The sequence below is a fragment of the Molothrus ater genome, chromosome 15 (genome assembly GCF_012460135.2).
Source record: "Molothrus ater isolate BHLD 08-10-18 breed brown headed cowbird chromosome 15, BPBGC_Mater_1.1, whole genome shotgun sequence".
Classification (NCBI taxonomy): Eukaryota; Metazoa; Chordata; class Aves; order Passeriformes; family Icteridae; genus Molothrus; species Molothrus ater.
In genome coordinates this window covers 14,414,277-14,432,431 of record NC_050492.2, presented here as the reverse complement: position 1 = coordinate 14,432,431, position 18,155 = coordinate 14,414,277, and the positions used below count along the sequence as shown (strand labels likewise).

Sequence of the window (18,155 nt, the reverse complement as noted above, 5' to 3'; positions counted from 1 at the left end):
CTTTTGGGAATGCACAGCGCTCTTGCTCCATCTCAGGCTGGGCCTGCAAAGGGCACCATCCTGCCCTGGTGATTAAACCACCAAGTCCTGACTTTTTGTCCTCAGAGATGTCCTGGGCTATTGCCAGCAGGTTTGATGAGGCACTGATTCAGCACAATTTCCACATATTTAAATAAAATGCCATGTGCTGTTGGTCACAGTGGCTTTGCAGGTGAGAGTGTCCCACTCACAGCCCCAGCTCAGCACAGAGCCCTGAGTGTCTGCCTCAGTCCCCCTGGCTCCCATGGATGGGACTTGGCACATGTTTGATATGAAGCAAATACATTTATAAAATATTAGAATCAAATACATGGGGCAGCACTGACAGGGCAGCAACTTCAACCTCTGAGTGCAAAGACTTTTTTGTGGGGTCCTGTAACTGCACAAGAGTATCTTGCATTAACTTTAAAGATGACTTGAATCTATAATTTTCAATTGTAGAGTCATTTATGTTGGAAAGAACGTCTAAGATTGAGTCCAACTGTAAACCCAGCACTGCCAAGCCCACCACTGAACCATGTCCCCAAGTGCCACATCTACATGGCTTTTAAATACCTCCAGGGATGGTGACTTCCCTGGGCAGCTTCTTCCACTGCTTGACAACCCTTCCAGCAAAGCCTGCATATGTTTTCTGTTAATGGCTTATGGTCTCAAATAGTTTTTGTTCACTGGTATTTAGGAAAAAAAATGTTGCTTGTAGTCTTTAAGAAAAGTAGCTCATTCTCTGACACATGGGAAACTGATTACCTCTGGGTTGTATTGTGGGGGGTATATGTCCACAATCAACTGGGAATACTGGAAAGGGTGTAATTTGGAAGGGATTTTAATTTTTATTTATGAAAAAGTTTGATTCTGTGAAAGGGCTAGATGGCATTTTGAAAAGCTGCTTTCACTGTAAATCTGTTGCTGTGAGCTTGGCTGAAGGAAAAGCATTTGCTTTTGGACATCTCAGTGGGTTTTATGCACAGTTTTATGCAAGTAATTTGAATCCAAATTAAACATATTGAAGTAACTTCTGTGTGTGCGCTACGTTTTCGTGACGGTAATGTCAGGATGTTTCTTTTGTTAGCTCATGTAAAAGTTAATGGCTGTACTCTGCCAAGTTTGGAGTAATGATTTTTTTTGCTGCCTGTTTGTGTTTTTCCCTGGAGCTGGCATCCCCATCAGCTTAAGTAGTGGAAAAGTTTGTTCTGACACTTGCAACCTTTTGTAGGTAGGGCTGGGGTCGGTTTGCTCCCCATCTGTGCCTGCCACCACCAGTGGTGTGAGGCTGGGGCAGTGCTCACAGAAACAGTGCTCAGGGTGACTCAACTGCTCCTTTTCCAGCTCCCTCCTGCTTCCCAGCTCCCCACCCACCCTCCCTGCCCAGGGGCTGGGGGGAAGGAGCTTCCCAGCAGCCACACTGCTCTTGCAATCAGCTCCAACCAACCAGAACTTCACTGAGGAATCATAAAGATGCGCTGGGTCTCTTTAGCGCTTTATGTCTGGAGCATTTTGAATTAGGCTTCTGTGAAAGAATTAATTTCCTGTCTTTACAATTAGAAGAATTTAGGACAGGGGCTGTGCCTCATTAAGTAACTCACTACATTGCCACACTGAGTAACTCATGAGGGTAAGGGTTTTATCCTGGATGGTGCTAACACACAGTGGCTTTAATATCCCCATCTTCCTACTAAGTCCTTACCTGAGGAAGTGCCTGAGTGTTCTTCCTGGAGTACATCATCAAATAATCAAAGTTACAAACGAAATTAACAGTTCAATCAGCCTTTCCATCGAGTAGCAATTCACAGCCAAATGCCACCAACCCTAAAACTGGGCAGTGGCACCCATTCCTGAGTTTGCAGTGCAGCCTCTTCCCTCTGGCTTCACATCTTCAGAAAAGAATAATTCTTTCCAGCACTGAGGTTGGCTGGTGGAGTTACGCTGCTCCTTGAAACTGTTTTCCATGAGTAATGAAATTGTTGAGGTACCTGCTTTACTTAAAATGTTATCTAATGTTACCAGTGCCATATTCTCACCTCATACAAGGAAAAGTTGGTAGCATCTTGGGTGAAGTTGCTTCTTTCCATCAACCTGTGTGACCACCCTGAGACTCCACAGGGTTGTGGAGGAGCAGGAGTGGAGTTACCCAGGGCTTTCTGCCTATTTTTACAGCAATGTTATTTCTGTTGCTTCAGCACTGGTAAATTCCAAGGTGCCCCTGTGCTGCAGAGGAGGAGAATCAATATGTGAATGTTTATACCTCCCCAGCCCACCAATATTTGAGCTGCTTCTGCCTACAGAGTCTCAAACCAGAAGCTCTTAGCCCAAGATCTGAGCAACAGTTGGGTTTTCAACATCCTCTCAGAGGCTCTGAGTAGATACAATGCCAAGAAAGTGGCTGGGAGACTCCACGGATATGGCAAAATGTGTTGCACACACATCTTGTTTATCCTGTAGATGCAATACAACTGGAATGACTGGATGGCAGCTGTGGCTTTTGGTTGTGGGGTGTTGGTTTTTTTTTGTAGTAGCCAAAGCATTAATCAGGGCAGGATGGTTTAATACTGAACAACCTGGATCTGATTGCAGAACAGTTAGAGAAATGCTGAGGGTTACACCCTTTTTTATTTTGCCAATATTTTCCATAATATTTATGGGAGTTTCCTTGGTGAGTTTGGGTTCTGATGGATAATAAAGCAAGATTACTGGAGATTGTTTTATTAACTTAGGTCTTGTGCATTTCATATACAATAAAAAAAGGAATGTGTCCTGATTTCCAATTGATCTCTGCCCATCATGCTGTGATTTTTTTGCTAATGTAGAATTAAAAAAAATAGTTTTTTGAATGCAGATAATAAAACCAAACAGAAATTAATTAAGGAAAAAAAATACTTCCAAAGATAGAATTTGAGGTCATGCATATGTACTATAAAGAATGTGATTGCTGAAATCTTTGTGTTAGTAAGGGGGGGAAATGAAAGCTCCTTTTATTTTATTTTTCTCACGTCTTCTATCATTAAAATCCAGTTCTAACAGCAGAATACTTCTCTTTTTCATGTGTGTTGAAAAGCAGCTACACCATGTATCAAAGCCATCAGTCCAAGTGAAGGATGGACTACAGGAGGTGCCACTGTCATCATCATAGGAGACAATTTCTTTGATGGGTTACAGGTCATATTCGGCACCATGCTGGTTTGGAGTGAGGTAGGTGTTGTCTCATAGCTAATGTCTCACAGCTTTGTCTCCTTGTAGCCAGCCTGTCCTTTCTCTGGGCCACATGCTAAATCAGCAACAAATGTCGACACATGAATCCTTGCCTTGCTCAGTTTTATGAAAATAATTAGTCAAATTTACCTGTGGCAGGAACCCATTATAGCCAGGGAGATTTGCATCTTCTTGTGCTGGCCCAGAATTTAGCTCAGTGGGTTTTATTCCAAAGAAAGGGGAGGATAAAGACCTATGTGAATAATTCTGTGTTTAGCACTACAATAGCTAAAGGCCCACAGGAAACAAACATTTAGGTCATCCCACTTTCCAGGGAAACTGGCTGCTGGTAGCTGCAGCTCAATGAGGTGGAGATTGCAGAATTCAGCACCTCTGAACAGCATATCCCTAAAGCCTGGATACTTGATGTATATATCATTTTCATAGCAGCAAACAAATGCACTGTGTTGTATCCACAGTGGACTCCTCATACCTAGCAGGGGCCCCTGTAGTTTCACAGGAACCCATTCCTTGTTTCTTATCCATTTTTTTTTCTGTTGTTATTCCTCCCAGCTCCTTAAACCCTGTCTTTTCCCAGCACATAATTAATTGTGGAGCCTGACATTCCCCAAAAAACTGTGGAAAGTTAAAACCCAGGCAGCATCACCCCAATGGCCATGGCCAGGGCTGTAGAAACCATGGCAGAGTTCTGCCACTGGCACAGGGAGACAGCTCCAAGGAAAGGTTTATATTTTAGACTTAGGGCCTTCCAAAAGCATTTTTGAAGTTTAATGAGAAATTGTAATTTTCATTATTTTAATACTGAAAAAAAACCCCAGCCTCCCTGAAATATCTGTGCAACACTTCCCAATGGTGAGAGGATCTTCTGATGCTTTACCTTACATCCTATAAATCTTAAATCAACACCACAGCTTAATTTATATCCTGCACATTCCCCCTACTGATTCCATTGCACATATGGCAGCATTTTTTCCACGTGAAGAGTATTCTCTAATGTCCTTCACTATTCTCTCTCTCTCTCTCTCTCATCCTTCCACTTGAGGACAAGTGTGGATGAAAGGGCATTTCAGAAAAAGAGAGATAGTAAATGAGCCCTATTCTGAAGCCCTTATGTGATCATGAAAGTGCCCCCTGGGCCCAGTGTAAGCATTTTGTATGTTACTATTGAAGCCATTATGGCTGCAGACATTTAGCAGGGAAAGGTGAGGGGCTGGGAGGAAACTGCTCCGATTCTGGTGCTGCAGAATTGGATCTTTCATTATAAATCTTGATTCTATTTATTAGTGGAAGCCATTAATTGTCAATTTCTAATCTCAGGAGACTGAGTGCTGGTCAAAACATTGTTGCTGATGTTTGCAAGGCCTTGTCATGGAATTAATAATGTTAGAGGAGGTCCGGACTGAAGCCAGTCTGTTGTCTGGGAATGCTGCAATGGGCTGCAACTCTTTCACAGCCTCCCTCTTACAGAACTGCTTCTCATTTCATGACCTATGAGAGCAGTCAAAAATCATATAGGAGAAAAAAACATTTTTTCTAAAAGAAGCAGACAAACATGGTAAACAAGCGCAGAAATGCATGAGCCGAGTGATCCCTAAATAATAGTGATCTATAAATAATTCAAGTTACACATACAAGCCACCTATGAAGTACAAAATAAGTTCTTTCATTTGCCTTCCCATTTCTAAAAATGTCTAAGGAATTTTCAGTACCCAAAAAGAACATTTTTGTTTTACTTTAATAGGGTATAAAATTGAACTGTCAAACCTCTGAATCTGAGTCCATTACAGAACTGGAGCAGGCTCATCCTGAGTTGCCAGTAAGGCCCAGTTATGAGCAAACTCAGCCAGGTTATTTTATCATTGAATTCTGGACAAATTTTAAAGTTCATCCTGTTGTTTCATGGATCCAAACAAAACATAATTTTAACTGGGCTTCAGAAAATCCCAAACAAAACCAGATAAGCAGAGACTAAAAAAAAGAATGACTCTTGCAGAGCATTTCATGTGGATTTTTCCAGCTTCAGTTTCAGCTATAATTGCAGGTGGTTTGGGGGATGAAGTCTAATATTGAAATTAAGCATCATTTTGCTACAGACTTTGCATGGGACCTTGGGCAAATCGTATAATCTACTTAAAGTTCAATTCCCTTTCTCTAAAACAGTAATAAGATTAGTCACCTTCTTTGGAGAGGTGCTGTGAAGGTAATTATCATAAAGGTCCTATATTACTCAGACTTTATTATAGCAAAATCCATGTAAATACCTGAGCTGCATGGATATTTAAAATATAAATCCTACCCTAATTCAGAAGTAAAGTTAAGAGTCAAAAAACCCCAAACAACTTCCTTTTAAGAGTGAATTTGTTGCTGTCAAGCAGCATGTTATAAATAATTTGAAATGTAAATAATATATTTTTAATTTATTTTACATGTATTCAAGTTTTGTAATTGAAATATTTATATGCTTGAAATGGAGTTGACTGTGTTAAAAAAGGAGTTTTAAAATGGTTTCTGAAACACATATTTATTATTTAAACATATATTTTAGCTGTAAACACTCTAACATAATTGCAACCTTTCTCAGCCAGGGAGAACTAAATAAAAACTTAATTTGTCACATTAATTTTGAGCAGAAATGCAGATACTCTAAGCCAGTAGGTTCAATTAATCCTTACCTCCCATATTACTTTAGAAAAATGACTTTAAAAGCCCTTGGTATTTTTAGAATACAGCAGAATGGGCTGTCTAGTGCCTTTTTTTTTTTTTCCAAGGGACTTTCGTAACCGCCAAACAAACAGCGCTGCTCTATCATGTGCACATGCTGGGTGTGCTCAGAGCCTCCCAGCAAACATTCTGTGTGCCAGACAGGCTCTGCTGCCTGTCTGTGCCGTGCACACACACTCAGAGCTGGAATCTGGGGGGTTTCACCCAGGTTCTGGATCCCTGCATTGTCACAGATATTCCAAACTGGCCCTGCTGATAAGAACCCTTCTTATTTCTCTCTCCCGTTGGGGTGCTCAGACTCTGAGAGTCGACTTGCAGGGCAAATACATGATTGTGAAGACAAAATTAGTTTCTTATAAATATTCCACAATATTTGCTTAAAATGAACTATTTCTTCAAACATTTTCCTGCCAAGAACATTCCTGCAGCTGTACAGAGTCAGCTGGAAACAACTTCTTTTTCTTTTATATTAAGAAAAGATGAAGCACTGAAACATCTTTTTTTTTTTACCTTTGCACAGCACAAAAACAAAGGATAATTTTTTGGTTTGGTGGCTTTTTTGTGTATTTTTTTTTTTTTACTGCTGCTGAATCAAATTCTGTGACACAGTTTGTTATTTTGCTTTTTATGTTTGTTATTGATTTTGGAAGTCTCTGGCTTTGAGGGCTTATTTTGGAGCTCTGACTCATTTTTAAAAAATGAGTAGGCACCCTCTTTTTGCAAACCAAGGCTTATTAAGCAGCATCTGGATGCCCAGAATTGAGGCATGCAAAGTCATTGGTTGTTTTTTAAAATATAGGTACCCTAAGGGTTCTGTTCTCACTGAAAGCTGTCATTACCTTCAGTTGGTGGGATTTTTCTTCATTCCTGTTCTAATGGTCCTCTTCACACAGAGTCAAAGTCAAATTTATGACTGATTGTCACCATTTCCCTAACCACAAACCAGAGCTCAAGCATGCAAAAATAAACTAGTGACTCAGATTAATGACATCTCCTTATAAAATGTCACTTTTAAAAAAAGAAAGTAACCTGGCACTCTGAAGAGTGTGAAATGGTGCTGTATCACACAAGAATGCCTAGAATATATTAGCAAACCACAGAAAGAGGCTTGTTGTACACACTCAGCCCAAATGTGTTTTGGATTTTGAAGGCCAGGCACCACCCACCATTCAAAAGATCCCTAACTCAGGTTTTAGTGCAACCCACTGTATGTCCCTGATGACAAGTAAGAATTTATACCAAACAGCAAATGCAGTTGTAAAGTATCAGGCCAAATCACTTGAAAATCCCTTGGGAGAAAGGTCCAGTTACTAATTTTATGTCCAGCTCCATTTCTCAATTTGCTAAATGCTGGAAAGGAGGAGGAAGATGGATCTGGGAATTTTGTCTGCTGGGTTCATGTCCAAATTACAGGTTAATGCCTTGCTCAAGATTTATATTTAAAAATAAATTCAGAAAGGGGCATAATTCATATTTAGGGATTCTTGGTTCTTGGCATGTTGTTCTTTTGGAGTCTGTTCATCCACCAAGAGTTCTCAGCTGAGATGAGGATGCACAACTGGCCCTGCTGGGTCACACAGGGATCTCATCTACCTCAGGGTCTTGTGGTTGTCACTGGGCAAGGGCAGATGCCTAAAAACAACAGGGTGACCATGTCATGATGCTTCCCCAAAACTCTTTACCAGTCTCCAGCTGGGGCTCAGAGGCATCCAGAAGTGGTGTCTTCACTTTTAATACCCCTGGGTGTAACAGCTCACCTCTTCCAGATGCTTGGCATGTAAATATGAGGCAGATTGTGCCCTGAAGAAGGAACAGGCTATGTCAGTGTGAAAGGAGAAAAGGTGGAGTAGGTTCCCCACATCAGGCCCCAAGCTGACAGGAAAGCATCCCATAATTCTGGAGTTATGGAAGGCAGGGGCAGATCTGCTTTTGCTGTGGATGGGCTTGGACTGTCCAGAGATGTACAGCACCAATTGGGTCACTTGGATTGCAAACCAGAGACAGGACAATTTGGAGAGCTGCTCCCAGTCCATAGCAGATCCTGGCAGAGCTGTGGAGCCTGAATCTGAGATCCAAGGTGGGAGGTTTCAATGTGCAAGGGAACATTTTTTGTCCCTTAAAGCCAATCTCCTGCTATGACAGCAATCTAGGGAACTCCTGGTGTGTAACCAAGCTGCCCAGTTCCCTCTGTGTGCAGGAGACCTGAGGGCTGACCCAGAACAAAGGCACAGCACCAAATCCCTGCCAGTGGTCAATGACAGATGTGGTGGAGAAAAAGCAAAAGGAAAAGGCACACGTATTCTCCTGGTATACCTCCCAAGCTTTAGTTGTAGGGAAAAGAGGAATAAAATACATCCTGAGTGTCCTAAACCATAGGACTTCAGACATAATGTTCACCCTTTGGGAATGTGTGGGCGACATTATTGTATATTTGTGGTTTTAAACACAGTTAAACTTATTTACTTCAGAGCACAAAGAAAAACCAAACTGTTTGTGGAGAACAAACCAGGAAACTTGCTTAACTCTCCCCAGCTCTCTGTAACAATGGACCATAAATAGGTCAGACGTTTCTTGGGAACCAGGGAAGATGAGTATTGGAAAATGCCACAAATTATGTTTAAAGAACATTAAAGTGGTGACAGACCAGTAAATGCTGGGAAATTCAAAGATACAACCAGAAGCTGCCTGTATAGCTCATGCCAGAATGGGGGTGAGGGATGCAAGGCTCACGCTGATGTAGTAAGATGAGCGTGTTAACCTTTACTACTGAAATCCTTGGCTGTTTTTACAAATATTTTTTCCCAAAAATGTCAAAAATTTTTTCTCATCTTGCCAGTTCACCCAGTTAACCAGAACCACTCAAGGATGGGATTTATCTCAGTTATGTTTGGCTGCTTACAGTTGAGCAAATGGTCTAAGCTTGTCATGTTAGTTCAGTGGGGAAGGGTCGAAGCTTCCAGGGAGTGGCTCATCCCAATCTGAGAGGTGTCTGAAGCACTAGGAATCAATTGCTGCTTGGCACTGCCTTCTGCCTCTGCTGGCTTTTTAGGGCATGGAGAGAATTGGCCTGGGCTTTTAGGCTTTGCTCAGCTCAACTGCAAGACAACTCAGTTTAAGTAAAAGCATTCTGTGGAAGTTTGGGGCTTGGTTTTGGTTTTTATTTTAATTTTTAGTTTTTTTCCCAAATTGATAGAGTGAGCAATTTAGAAAAAAAAAGGCAGGTTTCTTTTAAAAGTAAGTGAGTTTCTAAACCACATGATTCCAAAGCAGAGCCTGCAAACATACTTTTGGAGCTCCCAAACAAGAAGACATCAACCCCTACATGATAATTTCTAAAATGACATGTGGCTTCTGACTTCTGTGGATCTGAATAACTTTTGGAGCATTTGATGCTGGTAGTTTTGGTTTTAACATTCAACTTGATTCAATATTAATTTTCTTATTTTAAATATGGAGAGCTCCCTACTGTGTGTGCCATTTCCCTCTGTAGCACAGATGGCTCTCAGACAGATATTACTCTCCTTCTGTGCTCTTTTTTAGTCCCATGCCCTAAACAAAGAACTGGATCAAAGTCTGGGGTTTTTTTGGTAGGGCCTTACTACAGTGCTGAAACATTTGCTTCCTAGTAAAAATAAGAACAAAATAAGCTTTTTATTAAAAAAAAAAAATCTATTGAAATTTATTCCTTAATCCAGGATATGATTTGACCAAGAGCATAGAGCAGTTGACTGCATGGGGTGCTCACACTTTGCTCATAACCTGTCAAGCCAGGTTATGGTCTTGGTTTTATTTGCCTCTCTAGAGGTGCATTAATAGGCCACAGGCAGAGAGGGATTATCCATGTGCCAGAGCTGTATCTTGATTGTTGGACACAATCCTGTCATCTTTTCTCTGAACCTCTTTTTACTGTTTTTTCTGAGGGAGCACAATGAGTGAGAAGAGGACATTTTGGTGATGGGGAAGACAATGCTGTAGCTTCTGAGAGCAGCAGAGATTTGAGTTAATCTTGCTCTGAATTAGTGAACTCCTAGATGGCTCTACTACTCATTTGAGGGACCACATTTTAAATCCAGCCTATAACCCTGAAAAACCAAAAATAGTCTAGAGCCTAGAAAATGCAGCACTGACCCACCCCAACTTTTGTGCCAAGAGCATCAGAATCCCCTGCCCCAATAAAAAGAAAGTCAACTTTATTTATTGATTTCTGTGTACATCCACACCTGAAGAAGCCCTCTCAGATTGTGTCAGTTATTGCAGTGAAGGCAGACTGGAAGTGATGGTTAGATGGTTTTCTTTGGTACATCATTTTTGAGTGCTCTCATAATTTTGAAGGAAAGATCCAGTGTCCTTTAGAAGCCAAGATTTGCATTTCTACAGGAATCAGTTACACCTCCACAAAATGAACAGAAAATTAAAACAGTAGCACAGGGTGCTCTGCCAGTGCACAGATGTCAGCTGGGGACTGGAGTATTTAAAACCTTGGACTTGTGCTGGGCCATGTTCACACCTGTAATCACGTGTCATTTATGGATCTGATTTGTTGGACACTGTCATGACCCCAGAATTCATCTGAGCAAAGTGTCCTGCTGCTGTAGGCTGGAGTTATTACATTACACCAGGGCTGATGCTTGTACTAGGAAGCAAGTGCCTGCCATGTATGAAAACAGGAATAATGCTGTTACAAGAATGCTTGTAAATATTGTGGTCACTGCCTTTTGTGTGGGTTACATCAAGATTGCATTCAAACACTGACAGGTTAATTACATGTTTCAAAGCTTATTTACTGTGATCTGCGAGGAACTCTTATTAAAGAAGCGTTCAGCATCTAACAGTGCTTGTTTTCTCTTTCTTCTCCCTCCCCAATGTTTTCTCTAGCTGATTACTCCACATGCCATCCGTGTACAGACGCCTCCCCGACACATCCCAGGGGTTGTAGAAGTCACATTGTCCTACAAGTCTAAGCAGTTTTGCAAGGGAACGCCTGGAAGATTCATTTACACAGGTATGGATGCTTTCAATGTACAGGGGGAAATAGGGCAGGCAATATATCACCCTTGCTAGGGCTTCTGCTTTTGTCATTAAAAGCTGTGCTGTATCTTATTATTTTGGCTGAGGACGTCACTGAAGGCAGCAGTTTGAGGCTGGAGTCAGAGCTGGGAGGCTCTAGGGATGAATCTGAAAGCACACCAGTGTGGGATTTTTGTTTGCTTGTTTGTCCTCACAATGGGACATCTCTTTACCCCGGGTGAGAGAGGAAGGAGGGAAACAGATACTCCAGTACTTACCCAACAAAGGAAGAGTGCAAGCACAAGGAACCAGACACACAAACCTGCCTTGAGAAGATCCTGCTGAACATCTCCATCTCATGCTGTCCAGCAGGTGTTCCAAGGGTTCAAAGCCTGTTTGCTAGCCCATCTCACCATAACTCACTTGTCTCTGGCTTCCAGGGAGCTCAAGTGGCTCTCAGCCCAGTCAGTGCTGCAGACACAGAAACTTGCAGTGTCCTTTGGGAGACCACTAAGTTGAGTGATTTGGCCTCAAAAAAAACTAACAAAAATACCCCCAAAACACTGGAACATTGCAGGTGCTGTCAGTGTCAAACTACTCTCAGTAGTTATAAGAATGGCCTGGGAAATAAATCAAGTAGCAGCCTAATTTTTTAAAAAGGATGTGTGTCATTGGTTCCTCTGAAGGTGTGTGCTACAGGAATCAGCAGCTTTGCCCTGGTTTTGATGTGATTTTAATGCACTTGTTGTTCACATCTACAGACAGGACTATGCTGGAGCTGTTTGCCTGAACTGTGGTTCAGCACAACCCAGTACAATTCATTTCCTCACCCTCAATTGCCCCTGGAACTTTAGGATCTATCATAAATACTTGTGACTAAGGCATTCTGAGTTCCACTGGGCTCACACATTGCTCCAGCTCTCAGTGGACACACAGGGACTCAAGGCAGAGGAGAGAATTCTGTGCTCCAGCTGGGCAGGAAACTCTCATTTGAATTTTGCTAATACTAAGCAAGTTGAACAAAGGTGCCTTACAATTCTTTCTTGTCTTCTTCAAATACCCTCTCCCCCAGATGAGATTATGCACTGGGTTTCTTTAAACTGACTCTTAAAATTCTCACATATTGCCCTGCTGGCTGAGCAGCAGGCACTTGTGGAAGCTGTGTGTGTTTATTTGGGAGCATTATGATTTCAGCAATGCGTGGGAAATCCATATATTGGACAATAACACACCATATCAAAAAATTAATTAGAGTTTTGAATGTGTTGGAAGAAAAGGAATAGCAAAGGTCAAATTGATGGTGTGAACCATGACAGGAGGGTGCTGCCCAGAGCTTTGGACTGTTTGAGGTGAATCCTTTCCATCCTCTCTTTCTAGCAGGAAGTTGTGCTGTCCTGCCTGTTGTCACCCCACAGGGGTGGCTGCCCCTGGGGCTGGTGAAATGGCAGGTATGGATATGGAAGGGAAAAGAAGAGCAAACCTGCTCCCCTTATCTTTGAAAAGAAATTTTTGATTACTTCAAATGTAAAAATGTCCTGGACCCATTTTTGGGTTGCTTTTCAGATCATCATTAATTAGCTTTTCCAGTAAAAAAGAGGGCAGCAGTTTAGCTTGTCTGCCCAGAAGCAGATGGCTGAATGTGGAAATAAAGTGTCCCAGAAGGGAGAGTGTTTCCATGTATGCATTTTTTGGTTGGTGTTTAAAACACAGTATTTTTCATCCAGTAAATGGAAGTTATGAAATACTAAACAATAATGATAAAATCAAAGGTGATGCAGTCCATGGACAATTCTCTCATGCAGTTACTTACAGAGTTACAATAGATACAGAAAAGGTGTTGTGACTGAAATCCTACCTCACACAATTTGCATTTTCCTTTTAGACCCAGCCTGAACTTAAATGTAGCTTTTTTAAAAGGACTAAATGAAACTAAAATAAAAACAATGAATGCATCCTGATCTTCAGAAGTGCCTTCCAGCCCTTTAAACAAAATGCAGGTTCAGTACATGCCTGCCGATTAGTTTTAGTTAATTGAAAATTATAGGATTGACCCAAGAGGAAAATTTTGTTTGCACTCCAATCACTTTTACAAATTAAGGAAAATTACCACAATTTTGTTTAGCTAAGGTTTCACACTGAGTTCACGAAATTAGCTCAGCCATCCCAACAAAGTCAGCACTTTGTTAGTGAGCACTAGAAAAAAACTAATAGTCTGTGGTGTGTACAAACGAAGCATAGAAAAAGCTATGATGCTTTAGAGAACTAGGCCAAGTGGTTTTAATTAGGATTATTGGTTCATTGTAAGTTTTGAAGAACAATCAAACTAGCAGATTAGCTGTTTCTTTTAAAGCTAGAATTTCTTGCCATTCATTTTTCCCATGAGAACTTGTTTTAACTCCCACATAGCACTATTTTTTTTTCTTTTTTTTTTTCCTTTTCTTTTTTTTTTTTTTTTTTTTTTAACAAGGCCTGCAGGAAATGGACCAATTGGAAGTTGGGATACAGTAACATTCCCCAGCATCACTCCAGCCGATGGGAGTTTTTCACAATGTTCTTCAGTGAACTCAGTGTTCTGGAACATATTACAAAACCACAGAGGCCAAATGTTTTCTCAGAGGAGTTTGGCCTCTGTTTTTGGCCGAAAACATTTCAGCATCACTTGCTGCTTATTTACCCTGCTATTAGGAACAAGAAAAGGGGAGCACAGAAAAAGCAGGGGGGGAGAAGCAAAAGAGAGGGTGTGTGAGAGAGAGAGAACAAGACCTGGGGTTTGTGGGCGGTGCAGGAGTTGATCAAGCATAGTTTCCTTTCTGGTGAGAATGTCCCTGCTCGTTAATGGTCCCATTTTGTGGTCAGGTCTCATTTAGAAGAAATTATTTTTAATCAGTGTTCAACAAAATATCCCCTCAAGCCACCTGGCTGTAAACTGTTTTTTTCTTACTGTTAAGTAGTTAAGTTCTCAGAAGAAAATACCCAGTGACCCATTAATTTTAGCCTTTTTTTCCTCTTTAACTGCAAATAACTTAGTAACATGATCTCTAAGTAGCCCATGTGCCATCTAGGAATCAAGGTCACATATATACAGAAAAATCCTGGCTTTTGTGAGTATTTCTGAAAGAAATAAACCAGTGTCACCCTGTGCTTACAAGAAAACATAAGTTTTTTATTTTCCATCTGCAGAGCGAGCCATTAGCATGCACTTAGAGAGCAATTATTTCTTAGATTTTAAGCTTTGACATTCCTGAGAGAATGTTATCAGAAATACAGAAGTCTGAACACACCTTGAATGTGTGTTCATTTTAGAATAATATTAAAAATCCATATTACACATAGAAATACCCAGACATGCTGTGGCACTGCTCATCTCTAAGTCTCTTCTGGCACTGGAGAGCACTGAATGAATTCAGCTTTGTGTCACAACTTGGGAGTCAAGTGTGTGTCCCTACCATTATTTTAGAACTGGAGAAACTGAGATAAAGGAAGAGATTAGAGGTACAAATCCATAGGTAGTTTGGCAAGGTGACTCAGGGCATATATATGGTCGACTTAAATGAGGCCTTTGTGATTTTGTTTGGGTTTGTTTTAATTTAAAAAAATGGATGCACCATGGGCAACATGAATTTCACAGATGACTTTTGCAGCGGTTCTAAGCTGCAAGATTTGAGTGGGGCTGCACGACTGTAAGTGAGATTAGAATTTATCTCACTGCTTATTGGAAAGGACATATGGAGGGTCCATAAAAATGCATTATGCTGTGTCTTCTACCACCTGCTCAGTTTAAGATTTTTGTGCTTTTTTTTCCCAAAACAGAGCAAAGGACTTCCTAGGGGCCAGAAGTACAGAGCTGTGTCACTGAGGTTGTGTGCAACACGGGTTAATTCAGATTCTTGGCTGAGCAGTACCCCAAATACTGCTCCTCCTTTTGGCAATAGGTGACATGCTTGGATACAGGTTGGAATTCAGAGACCATTTTGATTTGCTTTCGGCCTGCAGGGAGGCTGTGGGCTGAACCCTTTGTGTGCTGACAGGGCTCCAAGAGGAGCAGGCAAGGCCCCCACGGGCCTTTTGGGGTTTGCTGTGAGCTCTGGGGTGGGATGTGTCTCTGGAAGTGCTGCTGATGGGAATGGCTGCATGGAGGATGAGTGTAGGCACAAAGGGCTGGGAATAAGCCCCGTGCTGAGCTCTGGTCCTGCAGGGTGACTGTGGCAAAGGCTGAGCAGGACAGAGTGGACACTGCCAGGAGTGAGCAGTGTTTGTGTTACACTGTTAGGCCACTGTGTGTGGGGAGATGTGGAAATCCTGGTGCTGTGGAGGTCAGGATATTCACAGAATTTCTGGGAAACTGCGTCTGTCTCTGAAATGTCACAGGGATTCTCAAGGAGCTTTTCACTCCCCTACTTGCTACAAAGAAGAAATGGTCTTGTGGAAAATTCTTCTGAAAACATTTGAGTCTGTGTACAAAGAGGAAGGGCCTTGCAGATCGCAGATTATTTGGGTAGCATTTCCAAAAGTCTTTGTTTTAGGTGATTTAATTTTCAGATTTTTAATTTTAGATGGTTTTATTTACAGAAGCACAGGAGTAGTTGTCTTCTGAGAATCATTGTCTTTTTATTCTTTGAAGGCAAATACCTTCAAGAGTAAGAGAACAAAAACTACCTGTCACCATCTAAAACTTCAGTCCATGGTCCTGGAAGCAGAGGTTGGAGTCAGGTACAGAGATCTGGTCAGAATTGGAATCATTTAAAAGCTGATCTTGAGTCCTTAAATTTCCAACCTGGTAAATTTCAGGGATTTCCTTTGCTAGGAAAATTTTCTCTTTTCAAGAAAGCACCAGTAACTAAGTTCAAAAAGTACATAATCAATGAAACAATCCGTTTTCAGAATAGAGGGTTCTGGAGTTTGTAGACTAAAGAAAAGAACATTAACAAAAAGAAAAAAAGGAAGGAAAAAGAAGTGGTGATAAGAGACAGACTGGCTGTCAAGAAGTTCCTGTAGCCCCACTGGAGCTTTTCTTGATCCTTGCAGACTGGAGTTTGACCCTTACACCAGCTAACCTTGGCCATAGCTGTGTGGCTGTTAGTTCCTGGGAAATGTTAAAACCTGGTGGCAGTTATTCTCAAAATCAGTAATCCACAACCTCATTAGTTTTACAATGCCTCATTCATGTGTGTTTATTATTAAATCATGAGCACTTAAATAACTGATTAGTATAAATCAGGAGAGAAGGCCACCATCAACAGAACAATAAAAATAAAAGAAAAAATCCAGCATGTCTGATGCTGTCTCAGGTTTTATCCTGATGTGTTTATAAAATTCTTCAATCTCAAAGATAGGAGGATCATTAAGCTGAAATGAAATATAGAGCACATCACTTCTCCAGAAGAGTGACCAGCTATGAGATCTGGTAGCTAGCAAATGAATGCCATTTGTTTTTAACAGCAGTTTTTATCTGCCTTTCACTAGTAAATATTAATAGTGGTGGCAGAATAAAAAGTATCAGATGTCTTGAAGTTAAATAGTCAGAAAGTGCTGCAGAAGAACAGAAAAAAAAAATCCTTCAGTGCAAAGAAATATAAGAAGTTTAAAGTAAGAGCTGTCTGTTCTGAAGAGCAGGAGAGCCCTGTGCTGCAGGTTACCCTGTGCTGCAGGTTACCCTGTGCTTTGGATGCTCCCTAGAAAATCTGTTCCTCATCTCAGAGAGGCTCTGTGGAGGAGAGATGGTAAATCCTTTCTCTAGAGCACAACTGAGTAAGGATGAATGAAAACAAACCTTTGTAAATGTAAACTTTTACTGGGGAATTTCATTAATTCCTCTGGAAAGAAGCAAAAAAAATTGTTCTAACAACTATTTAAAAAATATCCTAATGCAGATTTTATCTCCCTGTGCCAAGAGTTCCTTCCCAAGTGGAACTTGCCTGGGGACTCCAGAGGCATTTGCCACAGTCCCTGGAGGACTCGTGGCCCCACTGCTGGGTCCAGGAGCCTGCAGGGAAAACAAGGGTGGGGCTGGTGCAGCCTCTCCCTCCAAGCCCCCCATCAGTGATGTGATCTGGGTGTTTCCTGCCCTTGAGGACAAGAGCTGCTCTCAGGAAATCTCTGTTTGAGGTTAAACTTGAACCTGGCCCTTTGTATGTTCCAGTCCATTAACTGAGTCAGTCACCTGCCCTGCCTGGAAACTTTGAGGGGGGAAAAAAAATGGCTGCAATTGTTTTGGAACAAGATTTTATAGATGAAATAATTTCAGCGTTTACTGTTTTGGTGGTGGTTTGGGGTGTTAATGCTGTTACCAAAATATTTGTTTTGAAGCTTGTAAGGACATGCCCAGTGGAGTGAAGTGTGGAGAGTTAGCAGGGTGGAATATTATCAATATTAGAGTGGTTGGTTTGGTTTGCAGAAAGTCAGGAAAGGAAGATGGGAGGAATCTTAATTGATTGCAGGGAGGGGATGATGGAGGTAAACTGGAAAATCCCTATTCTATGCTAATAATAACAGAACCCCCATATCTTTGGTCTTAAACACTGGTAGCACCATAACACCCTGGAAAAAACACCCACTGAAAGTGTGCAGGGTACCTGTAGGACAGCTTCAAAATGAAAGCAATTACAGCAACCGTCAGAATAAAGCTGGCTGGGAAGGAAACATATTATTTTGCATATTTTATGTATACACTTTCTAAGAAATATGACCTTTATTTTCTAGTTAGAGGGAAGTGCAATCAGACTCTACGCAGCAAAGGGTAGCTGGATCATTAAAAAGAATATTTTCTCTGATATTAGAAGTCTAAATGGGCACCAGTCCTTATTCACAACCTTGGCTGTTTCTGTCTGCCCTGAGTTAATAAGTGATAAGGCCAAAAGAGAAATAAATCACTGAAGTCCCTGTCCAAAGAAAACATATTGACTACAGCCAAGCAAATAACAGCCCATAACCAATGGTCCCATTCATCATTCATGTAATAGGGATATAAAGTATTTTCTACCTATGAAACCATGGAGTAGGAAAAAGCCTGATAAGCCCCCAATCTAAACTATGTGATTTGATTATTAGAGGACATGAACTGTTTGTCACATACCTTTAATCTTTAAGATGTGTTGCCATTTCTAAACTATAAATTTGTGGTAAAGGATTAGAAAGCTATTAACAATAAAGGTATAAAATAGACTTTATAAAGATTCCTGCAA

At 41.1% G+C, this 18,155-nt stretch overlaps 1 protein-coding gene across 4 annotated transcripts in view; it reads left to right on the top strand.

Annotated features, from left to right (window-relative positions):
* EBF1 (EBF transcription factor 1) overlaps positions 1-18,155 on the top strand; it is a 267,557-nt gene that overhangs the window by 196,957 nt on the left and 52,445 nt on the right. For 3 of the 4 annotated variants that reach the window (XM_036391971.2, XM_036391967.2, XM_036391969.2), the window contains exons 9-10: positions 3,095-3,225; positions 10,843-10,969. In XM_036391971.2, the coding sequence (XP_036247864.1) occupies positions 3,095-3,225; positions 10,843-10,969 (258 nt within the window). Of the gene's footprint in view, positions 1-3,091; positions 3,226-10,842; positions 10,970-18,155 lie in introns of all 4 variants that reach the window. The other variant, XM_036391968.2, reaches the window with a different exon arrangement.